The sequence below is a fragment of the Colias croceus genome, chromosome 24 (assembly GCF_905220415.1).
Source record: "Colias croceus chromosome 24, ilColCroc2.1".
NCBI lineage: Eukaryota > Metazoa > Arthropoda > Insecta > Lepidoptera > Pieridae > Colias > Colias croceus.
Window position 1 is genome coordinate 4,888,992 of NC_059560.1, and position 13,377 is coordinate 4,902,368.

A 13,377-nucleotide genomic window follows, 5' to 3' on the forward strand; every position below is an offset into this window, starting at 1 on the left:
GAAATGCGAAAATGTGTTTGTTGGTTTGTCTTTCTTTCGCATCTTAATGATTTTATGATATGATTTTTTGTGTTCGCAACATTTAAATAGATAATTATTAATTACACTTCATATACAACACCATTAAGTTCCTATCCAAGTATATTTTTCAAACAGAAATAATTAATGTTTTATTCAATTGAATATTATGATATTGGAACGAAGTTCCTCATCAGGCGTTGCGAAAGGGGGCTAGACGGAATAAGGTCTAAATTACCTACTTGCTCTGTGGTTAAGACCAAAAGTTGTAACGACACTTTTTGCTATAGCTGTATAGCTGTTGTAAGCCGTGCGATGGGCGCGTGTTTCTTTATTATCTCTCTTACCTCTCTTATAGAAAGCAAGCCACTTTTTTTAGTTGTTGTGTGGGTTGTAAGTTAAATTCTCTTATTTATCTCCACACTAATTGCAGGTAACATTTTTAAATACAGCAATATCGCACATGGATCTGTCATTTGTCAAAATTTAATGTGTGAAATTGTCACTAAAAAAAACAATTGCAATTTGCAAACTGCAAAGTGCCGAGTGCGATCAATCAAATCTCTGAAAACAAATTTGTTGTTATTTTATAATGCTATGCCACTGAAATAGAAAATGGACGGAAAGGATGACAACTCAAGGTGTGCAAGCCTTCGATCTAAGTAAGTAAGCCTCAGTCATCTGCCTTGTGATTTAAATTTTATAAATATTCTTTGTATATTTTACATTGTTGTTGCTGCTATAAAGTTTAACCCAATATATTATAGTCGTTTTGTATTGGATATAGCAGGGAAAGGAGTGCGAATTTCACAAAAGCTGAAATGGACGGATTGCGAAACCTCATCATAAAACATAGAAATATATTGTTTTGCAAAAAGACTACCGGAAACATCAATAAACAAAAAGAAAGTGCATGGCAATCGGTTAAATGTGAATTCAATGCTTTTGCCAGCACACCAAGGACAATAAAACAACTCAGGGATAAATTTGACAATTTAAAGAGGGTTGCGAAAAAAGTAAGTAGTTACGTAATTATTATTTTAATATTTAATAAGTACTTTCGTTGTCCATACAAACAAAACATTGAGTTATTTTACTCATATACATTTGGTTTGCTCCTGTTGGTCTTAGCATAATAATATATTATAGCCTATAGTGTTCCTCAATAAATGAACTATCTTAAACACTGAAAGAATTTTTAAAATTAGACATTAGTTAGTTCCTGACATTAACACAATCAAAATCTTCAGCTTTATAATATTAGTACATTCAAATTTTTGTTTAAAAAAATAGGATAGAAGGAAAGAGGGTCAAGAAATGCGACATACTGGAGGAGGACCACAACCAGAAGAAGATTCTACAGATTGGCTGAGGTCAATTACACCATCTTCAATAAATGGAGATGAAGCAATATATGATGATGGTACACATACAATTCTAAAAACTGAATATGTAAGTGTTTATAATAGTTACCCTCTTTTCTACATGTAATTTTGAAGGAGTATGCTTTTAAGATGCAATTTATTTCTATTGACAACAAGACAGCTTGACGAAAATAATATAGAAATGATGAATGTGCAACCAAATCTTTCCATAAGTTTCAATTTTCACATTTAAATTTAATACATAATATGAGGTGTGAGGGTGTTTTGTGACATGCTATATTGAATAATACTTATTTTACAGGCTTCTACTAATGAAGTGTTAACAGACACAGATGACCCGTTGACTTCAGAGAAGTTGGATGCGAGTACACCCTACAGCTCCCTCAAGAGACCTATGGCATCACCGTTACAATGTAATACATTTATTAGTTACATATGTAGTTTACATAATAAAGAGTTATATAAATACTTACATACATCTTTTATTTATCTCTTACTATTTGTCAGGTGGAGGAAAGAAAGAAAGGATGGCGGAGAGTGATAACGTTGTCCAACAGTTGTTAAGAGAGAAAGAAATACAGTATAATAAGAGTACAGAAAGCCTTCAGGAACTAGAGCTTAAAAAAATAAGGGAGTCTATAAGACACGCACTGGAGGTCCATGAACAAAAGATACGGCAAAATGAGGAGCTGCACCAGTTGCAATTACAAAAATTAAAATTGGAAATTAAAATATTAAAAAATAATTTAGATTTATAACACTAGCTGTAACCGATAGACTTTGTCCTGTTTATTAAATAGCTGTTAAGTTTTATCATTTTTTTTATTTTAAGCGCAAAAAACTAAAGATTTAAAGTGATACCATGACAAAACATATTTTTTTGCGATTTATCAGAAATTATGCGTCCTACCAAAAAATTTCCTTAGACATAATTTTTTGTAAATTACTATAGGTACCCACCCACAAATATGTTAATATGTGACTTTTTGCCCAGAATTAAAAATTTAAAGAAGTTTTATGTAAGAAACGTTAGAAAATTTATATATTAACTATATAATTATATACAGAGAAAATGTTTCCTCAAAAGACCATCTCTAAGATTGATCTACCCCTTAAAGTATTTTCTTTTGTGTAAAATGAATAAAAAAAGTAATAGAGATATGTATTAACTGTAAGGCCATGCGGGCTAAGGGCCCTGTTTTCTATGAGCTATAATTGAAAATATTGAAGTTTTTCGCACTGAAATTTCTAATACCTATGTATTACAGAACGTATGTGTGATGGGATGACTGTTTCCAAAACACGATTGGAAAAATTTTGTTCGATAAAAAAAAATCCTGACGTTACAACCGTATTTTACGATAATAGTTCGTATAAAATCACAAATACATAGGTATTTACCTTCTCGATTTCGTGACTGTTTTAGATTTAGAAAATACTTAATATTTTCATTCACTTTTTGATAAAAATGTGAATGGCGCTTACGATTTTTAGTTTCGAGCACGTTGATTCTTAACTAAACGCGGACGGCGGACCCCCTCACCTCTTACCTCAGGGCCGAATAGCTGAATTTTCGCTGACCGCAACACAATTAAATCCGAGAACTTTCTAAAATTGAAAATTAAAATTATAATGTCATTGACTTTAGCTTGTAATGGTAATGAGTTATTGTACAGGTGCAGTGCACTTTTTGCATTATAAGCAAGAATTACATGGGCAACAATGATTTTGTTGCCCTGGATGTGAAAGTGGTTTCGAATAATTTAATGCATATTGTATATATAAAACTATTAATGGTTTTGGTAGATTGGCTCAAATTTTTTTTTAATCCTTATTTTCTTATTAGACTCTAAAACCCAGCATGAAATAGAAGGTGTATTTGTTTAACATCATTTATTTATAACAAAGTTTTACTTATTGTTTCGTTTTAGTTTTTGATTGATTAAAATGGATATGAAAATGGAGAAAAATCATTAAAACTTATGAAATAGTACAAGAAAATATATTTAATAAGCTTCTCTTCTATAGTTATTTTAAGGACCATCGTTTCTTAAGGACCATCAGCAACCTGCCATCAGTTGACGATCCCATCTACCCTGATACCTTTATTCCATAATTTTTAGTTATTTTTGGATGCTTTCCGACTGTTTCTTACAGAAACTTCCCAGATTTACTTGAAATATATCCAGGAGACTGTGGGGAAAGTGTAGCTTTATGTTCGTATCATCGCTCATAAAATAACATATAAAATTGAGTTTTTCAACACCTGTTGCGCAATTTCAATATAATTTGGTCCTTTAAATTTACCTTAAATTTACCAATACTATGCTTCTCCATAATTCACATTCAGCATAAGTTATTAATTTTGTTAATTTTTCATCTTTTATCAATTTTCGACACGTCCGTCCTGTAGGGCCGTCGTTCTTAAACTTCTAGATTCCCTCAAAGGCCTAATTCCCATTTTTATTAATTATTCCCAATGCATTTGCTTTGTTTGATCCCATTAATAAAAACATCAAGGGAATTTGGTGTATCCACTTTGCTGACCATTGTGCTACTCGGTTTTTTCAACTCAATACAAACCGAACATTGTTGTTCATTAAAATTATTTTTTTAGAGAAACTATTAATTATCCTCATATTCTATAGTCAGTTTTATAGAATAGGGTTATGTCTGAGCGAAGAAATGTGCAGAAAACGTAATTCACCAAAAAAATAAACACTTGTTAGTAACCCGTATTCTAAAGAGCCGTATAAGAAAATTAAACAAATGAAAATCCACATAAAAAAAAACTAGAGCCAATTGAATAATTTTAATGACTACATTCGCAAACTGGGTAGGGTCAACTCATCTAATTCTGTGACAAATCAGAATATGAAAAAAAAAACAGGTTAAACTTTATAAATTTTATTTTTATTTTTAATAGGAACATTAACCAGTCTTCCATTTATCATATGAGCAAGTGTAATCTTAACACATATGAATTAACTCAGCGTAAAATGAGCTTAATCAAACCGCGATGACTTGTCTAATTCTGTGACAATCACTATAATTCGGTGATAGTACTTCTCTAATTCTGATAAAACCGAATTATGCGAGTATTTATTATTTTTTAACACAAAAGTAACAAAAAAATAAAATTAATAAAAAATATAACATATTGAAAGTAATAATTATGTATTTATTAATCAACGAGAAACTATCAAAAGCGGGGAACAATAAAAAACAATATTGGACTTTATAAATTGTTTGTGTGTAGTGTGTACGGACTCATTTTTGACTACAGAATACTTTAAATTGCGGATGTCAGGGTTGTTTCATTATATTTTCTATTTTTATTTTTGTCTTCCTCCATGCTGTCTAAAATAAAAAAAATAACTCATATAATTATGTGATAAAAAAATAACGGACTTTTTTAAAATGCTTGAAAGCGATCCCACTTTTTTACCTGAGTATAAATAAATATTTTCTGACTTAAACTACTAACGTATACGTACTGAAGACAATTATTAATACACGAATTGAAAATAATAAAAGTTTGCTTGGTTAATTCGGTGACACTGTTTTGAGTTGCAATCTTGAGAATCGTTAACTTTTTGAACCCAGGAAATAAGGTATTATGCAAAAACAAATGAAAAATTACTAAAACCCTTGTCGGTATCAGCAAATATATGTTTTTAACAATGAATTGTCAAAATATCATGGACTTAAACTCACCTTTTCTATTTAAAATTAATTAAATAATGACAGCATAGTCGCACGCGCACCGGTGAAACGTCAAACATGGCGGGCGCAATGACAAATCCCGTGATTGTTACTATTTCACTCGCACGATCTTAACAAAAATTTGCACACAAAAAGAAGCTTTATTACCCTACCATAGGGTTAATTTTAATGTATTGGATTTAACTCCTATAACGCTGTGTAAGAGTCCAAACGTTGTATCTCCGAATTAAGTGAGTCACACAATTAGGTGAGTTTACCCTAGTTGAATTATATAAATCTGTAGAAATATCCAGGGCAACAACAAAAAAATTTTTTTTTGTTGAGCTGTGTTATATACCTATGTACAAGTTATCACCATGGGTCCACCTGGATTGCCGAAGATGAGAACAAGAAGCCTGAGCTCTGGAATTAATTTTAAATTTATTCAAAAGCGGTCCAGTTTTTTCAGACATATTTGGTTTATCAGTAGGTACCTATGTTTTACACACATTTTTGAAAAAGGCAAAAAAAAACTGAAGAAAAAAAAGGCTTAGAAACTTTTTCCATTAAGAAAAATAAAATATAAAATCAATTCGTCTACAAAATTAATGGCCGCATTGAGTTTGATAATAATCACTTTTGATGCACATGAGTATTAAGTAATCTAGAAAAATATAGAAATAAACAGCTCTATATTCCGATTTCCGACCTTACTTTATAATTTACTAGCGGTCCGCCCCAGCTTCGCCCGTGGTACATATTTCGCAATAAAAGGTAGCATATGTTCTTTCTCAGGGTCTAAAGATTGTCTGTGCCAAATTTCATCAAAATCGGTTGAGAGGTTTATGCGTGAAAACCATACATACACACATACATACATAATTACAAACTTTTCCTCTTTATAATATTATTATACACTAGCTTCCGCCCGCGACTCCGTCCGCGCGGATGTCGGTCTTCGCGTGGATGGTTTATTTATTTCTCAATTTTGAGTAAATCTGACAATGACATTTTATAAATATCTATCTGACCCAAATACGGCTAGGCCTATAATAATACGCAACGTGTGTTCGCGGTTCTATAGAACAACGTCTATGGATAACTGAAAAATTAAGATTATTTTTTTTCTACGTATTTTTCCAGGATAAAAAGTATCCTATTTTACGCCCAGGATAATAAGGTATAATTATACCAAGTTTCATCGAAATCGAACCGGTAGTTTTCACGTGATGTCTTCACATACAGACAGACAGACAGACAGACAGACAGACAGACAAAAATTTTTTTAATCACATATTTGGGTTTGGTATCGATCCAGTAACACCCCCTGCTATTTATTTTTTCAATATTTTCAATGTACAGAATTGACCCTTCTACAGATTTATTATATGTAGGTATAGATTTATAAATAGGTATGTTAGTTAGTTACTAGTTAATTAAGGTAGGTATAGGTAGGTACCTATATATCGTATTTGCCACAAAACTTCACCATAACAGCTTCAGCTTGACCGATTTTTATGATATTACATATCATCTTATGATATGTAAGCAGTTATTAGTATGTATTATTATGTGGATCTGAGAATAGTGTTCATGTGTTCAACTATTTTTAAACCGACTTAAGATCGCACTACTTAACTAAGTATAACTTAAAAATTAAGATAGGTAGGTACCTAGGTATTATCTTTAATTACTGAAGATTAATTAGCTTTCCGCCCGCGTTTTCAAAGAAAAACTCGCATAGCTCCCGTTTCCGTGTGATTTCAGGAATAAAATATGTATTTATTCAAGTTACCCTATATATGTGTGCTAAATTTCATTGTAATCGGTTTAGTAGTATTTGCGTGAAAAGGAAACAAACATACCTACACATACATCCATCCTCACAAACTTTCGCATTTATAATATTATCATAGTAAGAACGAAGAAGAAGAAAGTAGGATAGGATAATATAGGTAGGTATCTACCTACCATTTCACACAGGGATAGAGAAAAAAAAACTATATTTAGTTAAATTATTATAATATATTTCTTAAGAGCCAATATAGAGTAACTAGGTAACTAAGTACCTAGTATAATAATTTATTTACATGAAAATATTTACAAACAAAATCTAGGTATTTTCTGACATTTTTAGAGTTCCTTACCGAAAAGGTATAGGTACTTAGCATAACTATTCTAATATATAAAAATCAATGCCACTTTTCGTTGTAATTCCATAACTCGAGAACGGCTGAACCGATTTCGATAATTCTTTTTTTATTATATTCCTTGAAGTACGAGGATGGTTCTTATGTAGAGAAAACGTAAACATGTACCACGGGCGAAGCCGGGGCGGACCGCTAGTATTACTATAACTTCAATGACCGTCTGTATTCTCGTTTTTCAGCATAGCCTGTATTTCAAGTAAAGAGCTGATGAATTTTCAGAGACGATGTTTTCATCTGTTGTCGGTATACACTCGCAATATAAAAAAAATCGGTTGGCACGGTTCTAAATTGAATTAGTGACAATTCCATGCAAACGAAATTTCATTTTTTATTGTAAAATATTTTTTTAATTTGCGGTTTTTTAACACAGCTAGTTTGATAAAATATCTACACTTTCATAGTTGAAATGTTTGTTGTGTGTTGTTGAAACTTTTAGCCCTATCACGGCCACTAAGTAAGTTGTTACACATTGTAGAATCTGAAAAAAGTAAAAAAAAAAATATTCTTATTCTATGTTTGGTATTCATGAGGCGCCTAGATGTACCTATATTATGATCGGCCGTCATTGTAAAATGTTTTTTCATAATGGCGTCGTAATAGCGACAAACATCGACTTCGACGATCATTTGTTGGGCCAACGCGAGATTGTGATGAGGGCCCGTAATACTAAATATAAATGCCGCTATATTTTAAATAGAGTTATCTTTTTTTTAATTAATACAAAATGTCTTTGTCTTTTTACCCTTTCTTTACCTTAAGTGTCAATAATCGGTCGATAGTACCTATCTTCATAGGGGATATTTTCTTTTTATTGAGATATGTTAGTAAAAAGAATATTTTCAATTCATTCGTTATCCTCTCATTGTAGATATTTTTCTTTTGTAACATTATTAAATGGGTACGCATGAGAGACATCTGAAATTAAAGTAAAAATTAATTGTCCAATTTAAAGATAATTCACAAGTTAGTACCTACCTACCTATAATGCCATATTAGCAAATAGGTTTTATTTTGGCACAGGGGCTGGTGGTCCACCAATAACCATGAACACCTCGGAAATAGATTGTTGACTTTATATTTAAGATAGTGAATAGGAAAGGAGCGATTTGCGGAATAAAGGAAAGGTTAAAACAGGACATGGCCCTTTGTTTTCTGTAATTCTAATTCATACGCAAATTTTCAGTGCTTAATTGTTTTTGCCCATATCTATATATAAATCAATTATATCAACTATAATTTGAAATGACTGATAAAAAAAATGTAAACAAATGTACCTTTTTATGCACTGAATGGCACGGTTCACTCAGTATAATAAATTTAGAAAATATAATATTCAAACACCATATGAAGTGTATTACGATTGATCCAAGTGATTCTGAAAATTTTAATACATCCTGTTAATCCTACTTGTGGGTAGTTATTATAAATGCGAAAAAATTTTGTTACTCCTTCACGGAAAAACTGCTGAACCTATTTTTGGCACACACTGAAGACACATAGGCTACATTATACATATAACAATAACATATGTATATAACGCTAAGACCAATATGAAGGCAGCAATGCGGATAAAACTGCGGGACGCTTAGATATACTGGATATAAATAGTTATATTTTTATATTTATTATTAGTCTGTGGTTATATACTTTACCTGTAAAAGTAAGTTAGAGTTTCATACATAGGTAGGTACCTTATGCGTACCTTTTTTGATGAACAAGGTAACAAATATCATAGCGCCTGCCATGATACATAGTACACCACTAGCTATTACGAACAACACTATAATTCCCGTTGTATCATTGACACTTTCTATCGCCTCACACACAGAAGAGAAGGAATGCGCCAAGTTACGGATCCTCTCAGATATGAGTAGAAGTTGACGTGGCTCTGGTGGTAGAACAAATGGATGTCTAGAGATAAACTGTTTAACCAAAAAATAACTTAAGACAGGGTTTAACTTTAAGCGCGGGTTCTCTTTAATCTCTTTAATCTAACTCTGTTCAGATCCCTGGTTTAAACTTTTAAAGTTAGACTGTGTTTAAATTGTATTGTGGTAAGACCAATAGTGTTATAATAGACATCATACCTACTTATAATTTGTTTTCAGTTATATAATATGTTGACATAACCTTTTTTACTGAAAAGATTTACATACCGTTGGTTTGAGCTGATTGGGCATTAACGTAATTGTTGCGTAATGTTACTTTTCTGCTATCGTTTTTATATTCACCTTCTAAAATGTAATGATAATTAACTTAAAATCAATCAATAAAACGATGGCAACAGGAATACCTCTACCAGGGTTAAAAAAGCCTTAGGCCGCCTGTCCACCTGCAAGAAAACTTCCGCGAGAAATGTCCGACAGTCTGTCCGACAGCAACTTGCAAGTCTAATTCCGCGTTTCCACTTGCAAGTAGACTTGCAAGTTGCTGTCAGATAGACTGTTGGACATTTCTCGTGTAGGTAAGTTTTCTTGCAGGTGGAAACGCGGCCTTACAAAAATCATTTATTTTATGAATTATGTATAACAATAGTCAGTATACTAAATTATACTTACCTACTGGAAACTAAACAAAAAGATGAGTGATAGTAGGTAAGTAGTTTTAATGATAAGCCTGTCCCGGAACTATGATGTCTTTAAGCAGTATTTATATTCCAGTGTGGAAAAATGACAGTGATATACGTAGGTACATATAGATATATTGAATACCATACACCTATATACAGGTATATAAGTGTTTGGTATATACCTACCTATTATCTACAATATAGTCTAGCGCCATCACTTTACCACACTATGCACTAGAAATAGGAAATACTGCTATAAAACATCCCTTCCTTCCAGTAACTAGGTAGTAAATGGAAAACATTAAATTTACTAATTTACCTGAATAGTCAAGCAAATGTTTCAATTCGTGATTGATTGCAGCTAGCGCTATTTTTATTCGAGTCACATAAAGAAAAATCAGGAATATCATGGAGTTGACGGTTATAACAGAAGGAAATGAAGGCGCCCAGCCTTTTAGAAAAAACACTGAAAATAATTGAAAAGTTAAGTCATTTGATGAGGCAGTACTTAGTTACCTACTTGTTATATTTACATAACTTCAAAATATAAATTAAAATGTTTCTGTTACTTTGTAGTGAAAGTAAAAAAGAAAGTCGATTTTAAGCATTTTATTGCCAATAGAACATTTTTAAATTCACGAATATTATCTTTCTATTTATGGCGGTAGTTACTATAACTTGACCGCATGGCCGCTGTACTGTACCATGCCCAACCGCGCCCTTGGTATGTGCGGTGATTCGGGGACCGGGTAAGAAAGAGCACGAGTTAGAATTTAGAAAGAATCGGAATTCTCGTCAGAAAACAAGCACTATATAGGTACTTACGATAAGAACAACCATACGCTTTGCATGAATAAAGAAAGTTTACGTGCGCTATCAAAGGTAGTATCACTAACAGATATCCAATAGATGATATGCTCCATTTCCTTTCATTCTTCATTAAGGACTCACTTCTTTCTATTATCTAAACAATACAATAATATCTACAATACAAAAAGGTTTATTTCAACCAAAACAGAACATACACAATATTAAATCAAATAATAAAACAAATAAACTAAATTAATTACATTAGCAATTGAGAAGATCTTTCAAGCAACTTAAAAAATATCTCTAAAACATAAGTAAGTAACTAGTTAGATACAAAAATTTATGATGCAGAAAAGAACATAGCTTCAATTTCAAATGCATATTATTACCGTATCCATATTCTCTAGGCACTTCACCCATTTTCTAATACGCTCTGGAGCTTTCCAAATAGAAAATATAACGATTACTATTTGTGAGAGTTCTAATAAATAGCCAACTACATCGAGAATAGTAAGGTTTGGGATTTTAGTGTAACCGTAGGAAATCCAAAGAAAAACAGACACTGCAAATCACTCATCGAATTAGGACCAGAAAAATATGTTTTGTATTAAATTGTGTTGCAATAATGGAAACTCAAGTCATTGTTCAAATCTACTAGATTGAAATATTTAATGGCCAATATGGCTTATATGGCTATTATGGGTATGCCCCTTAGCAATAAAGCCCCTGAGAAGACAAAGGCGCCGGCGCGGCGATGCATTTAAATTTTCATCACGTAGTTTTAACGTCCATTATCACGATTAAAACTTACTCAAAGCCGTAAGTAGAATATATCTCCCATAGAAACTTTTCCATTTGGACACTTCTACTTTTGGGGAGCGACTTACAGGACATATACCAAATATCCAGACCACCCGGGACAGTGCCCCTAAAGCACCCCAAAGCACGCCTTCATCAGCTGGCATCACACACATTTCTGAAGTAAAATAATAATTTACTTAACATCACACTTTTCAGCTTGCTAGCTACGTTATCACAATTGTAATTTTTTCTAGTGTACCCTTGTATTACCTATACCTCATATCGAATACTTTGAATGTGTAATTTTCATAGCTCAATGTTCAAATAAACAATTTAGAATAATTTTCCTACTGTTAAAAGCAAATTTAAGTGTGGTAAAAAGGGGGAAATAATGCGTTTTTCTTCAGTTTTTAAAATTGTCTATAAACTGAGTAAAACCATTACTGATTAAGGCGGATCCACATAGAGCGAGCATACACGCGAAGCAATTGCTGCGTGACGCAGCAGGGTTAGAAAATCACTTAGGCAAACGGCATGAACGGTCTTTTAGCTTAATTTTCATTGATCATCAGAAAATCTGTCAGCCTTTGAAAGCTTTCAATTGTAAGTTTTGTCACAAGTTACGTTCTTACTCTACCTATATTACTTGCTCTGTGTTACTCTACGGTTTGGACTTGGCTTGGCCGAAGAAATCACGTGCCGTTTGCCCGCTCTGTGTAAACCCTGCTTTTTACTAAGTAAGTTTGATACAAATCTTGCCACAATGTAAATAATAACGTTGGTTTTGATTGATGAGGGATGAGTTATATATTGGACGCATAATACGATGTTAGTTTTATGTTTTAGAATATATTAGTTAATATTATTGTGTCACCATAAAAATGAATAAGATAAACAACATAAGGTCATTGGGCATATATTTGACCTGTTTTATTTTATATTGAACTTGCATTTACTTTTTATTCTCTAAAGGCATTTTCTTTCCAAGGGAAAATACCTACCTAGATACTGTTAATACCTACCTAATGCAACTTCTTATCGGCAATATCTTATGATTAATGAAACACAAGTAAAACAATAAAAATATAAATTAAGTAGGTAAGTAGTTAGGGTTGCATTTTTCCTAGAATTTTATTTAAAAATACGTAGAGGGAGTTAGAAAAAAGAGTTTCACACTAACTTTATCTTATAAACAGAATTTCAAAGCGCTTTATCACACAGACATTTTTATGGCTATCTCGTGTCTACAAGAACGCGATAATTACCATTGTGTTGCAGAGTTAGCCGCAAAAAATGACCAATAATTTTTCCCCAAATTAACCAAAATGGTCAAACATTATTTACAAAATCAATCCCTAAAATTTTGAAAATAATGAGAGTTTTTTGACCATAATTTTGTCAGTAGATTGCTAAAAAAATCTTTTCACATACCTAAGTACTTAAATTGTGACTTGAATTTTGAATTGGATGAAATAAAATGTGGTAAAAGGTAGTTGGAAACTATGCTTCACGACCTTTGAGATAATATTACTACGTATGGAGGAGACACCACGAACAAAATCGATGCGCCATTTTTTGCTCTAACTAAGTATTAAAAATTATTATCTACCTAGTTAGGTACTTACCGATGAAAGTTATTCCTTTGCACTTTTCCGTATTATTTGTACAATATCGTAACACACACGAAGGCATATTTGATGCGTTTCACTTTAAAACACATAAAAAATGAGCGTGCAGTTACGCTATCTGGCGTATGACCGTATGTTGAGCGGAACATAAGTGATGCAGGCGGTGTCGTCTCCATATGTATATCTCAATGTTCACGACGCGGATTGAAGTTAAATGTAAATAAAACTAAATATTGGTGCCAGGTGTTAAG

At 32.2% G+C, this 13,377-nt stretch overlaps 2 protein-coding genes across 11 annotated transcripts; one reads left to right on the forward strand and one right to left on the reverse strand.

Annotated features, from left to right (window-relative positions):
• The first annotated feature begins 540 nt into the window (after nucleotides 1-540).
• On the forward strand, nucleotides 541-2,216 carry LOC123702676 (myb/SANT-like DNA-binding domain-containing protein 4). 2 transcript variants are annotated; one of them, XM_045650443.1, is made up of 5 exons: nucleotides 541-680; nucleotides 806-1,034; nucleotides 1,312-1,470; nucleotides 1,705-1,816; nucleotides 1,911-2,216. In XM_045650443.1, exons 1-5 carry the CDS (start codon nucleotides 634-636, stop codon nucleotides 2,159-2,161), a joined length of 798 nt encoding a protein of 265 aa, XP_045506399.1. In that variant the 5' UTR covers nucleotides 541-633; the 3' UTR covers nucleotides 2,162-2,216. The 2 variants fall into 2 exon arrangements, with proteins under 2 accessions (XP_045506399.1, XP_045506400.1); XM_045650444.1 differs by having other exon boundaries at nucleotides 809-1,034.
• Nucleotides 2,217-7,460: 5,244 nt separating this feature from the next.
• LOC123702677 lies at nucleotides 7,461-11,851 on the reverse strand. Of its 9 annotated transcripts, none has more exons than XM_045650446.1 (10): nucleotides 11,775-11,851; nucleotides 11,509-11,673; nucleotides 11,087-11,259; nucleotides 10,713-10,851; nucleotides 10,207-10,353; nucleotides 9,475-9,552; nucleotides 9,021-9,206; nucleotides 8,593-8,693; nucleotides 8,072-8,233; nucleotides 7,461-7,796 (listed from the first exon to the last, which is right to left on the reverse strand). In XM_045650446.1, exons 2-10 carry the CDS (start codon nucleotides 11,669-11,671, stop codon nucleotides 7,689-7,691), a joined length of 1,257 nt encoding a protein of 418 aa, XP_045506402.1. In that variant the 5' UTR covers nucleotides 11,672-11,673; nucleotides 11,775-11,851; the 3' UTR covers nucleotides 7,461-7,688. The 9 variants fall into 9 exon arrangements, 7 of the variants coding, with proteins under 7 accessions (XP_045506402.1, XP_045506405.1, XP_045506401.1 ...); XM_045650449.1 differs by having other exon boundaries at nucleotides 11,087-11,136; nucleotides 11,769-11,849; XM_045650445.1 differs by having other exon boundaries at nucleotides 11,769-11,849.
• Nucleotides 11,852-13,377: the final 1,526 nt, after the last annotated feature.

What these genes read in the sequence shown, in the direction of transcription:
- LOC123702676 (XM_045650443.1), top strand. Translation starts at nt 634, where the DNA reads ATGGACGGAAAGGATGACAACTCAAGGTGTGCAAGCCTTCGATCTAA. An exon ending in TGTGCAAGCCTTCGATCTAA is followed by an intron (nt 681 to 805) that starts GTAAGTAAGCCT and finishes TATTGGATATAG; the next exon opens with CAGGGAAAGGAGTGCGAATT. An exon ending in TATGGCATCACCGTTACAAT is followed by an intron (nt 1,817 to 1,910) that starts GTAATACATTTA and finishes ACTATTTGTCAG; the next exon opens with GTGGAGGAAAGAAAGAAAGG.
- LOC123702677 (XM_045650446.1), bottom strand. Translation starts at nt 11,671, where the DNA reads ATGTGTGTGATGCCAGCTGATGAAGGCGTGCTTTGGGGTGCTTTAGGG. An exon ending in GCCTAGAGAATATGGATACG is followed by an intron (nt 10,852 to 11,086) that starts GTAATAATATGC and finishes TGTATTGTTTAG; the next exon opens with ATAATAGAAAGAAGTGAGTC. An exon ending in ACCGATTATTGACACTTAAG is followed by an intron (nt 7,797 to 8,071) that starts GTAAAGAAAGGG and finishes TACTTTTTTCAG; the next exon opens with ATTCTACAATGTGTAACAAC.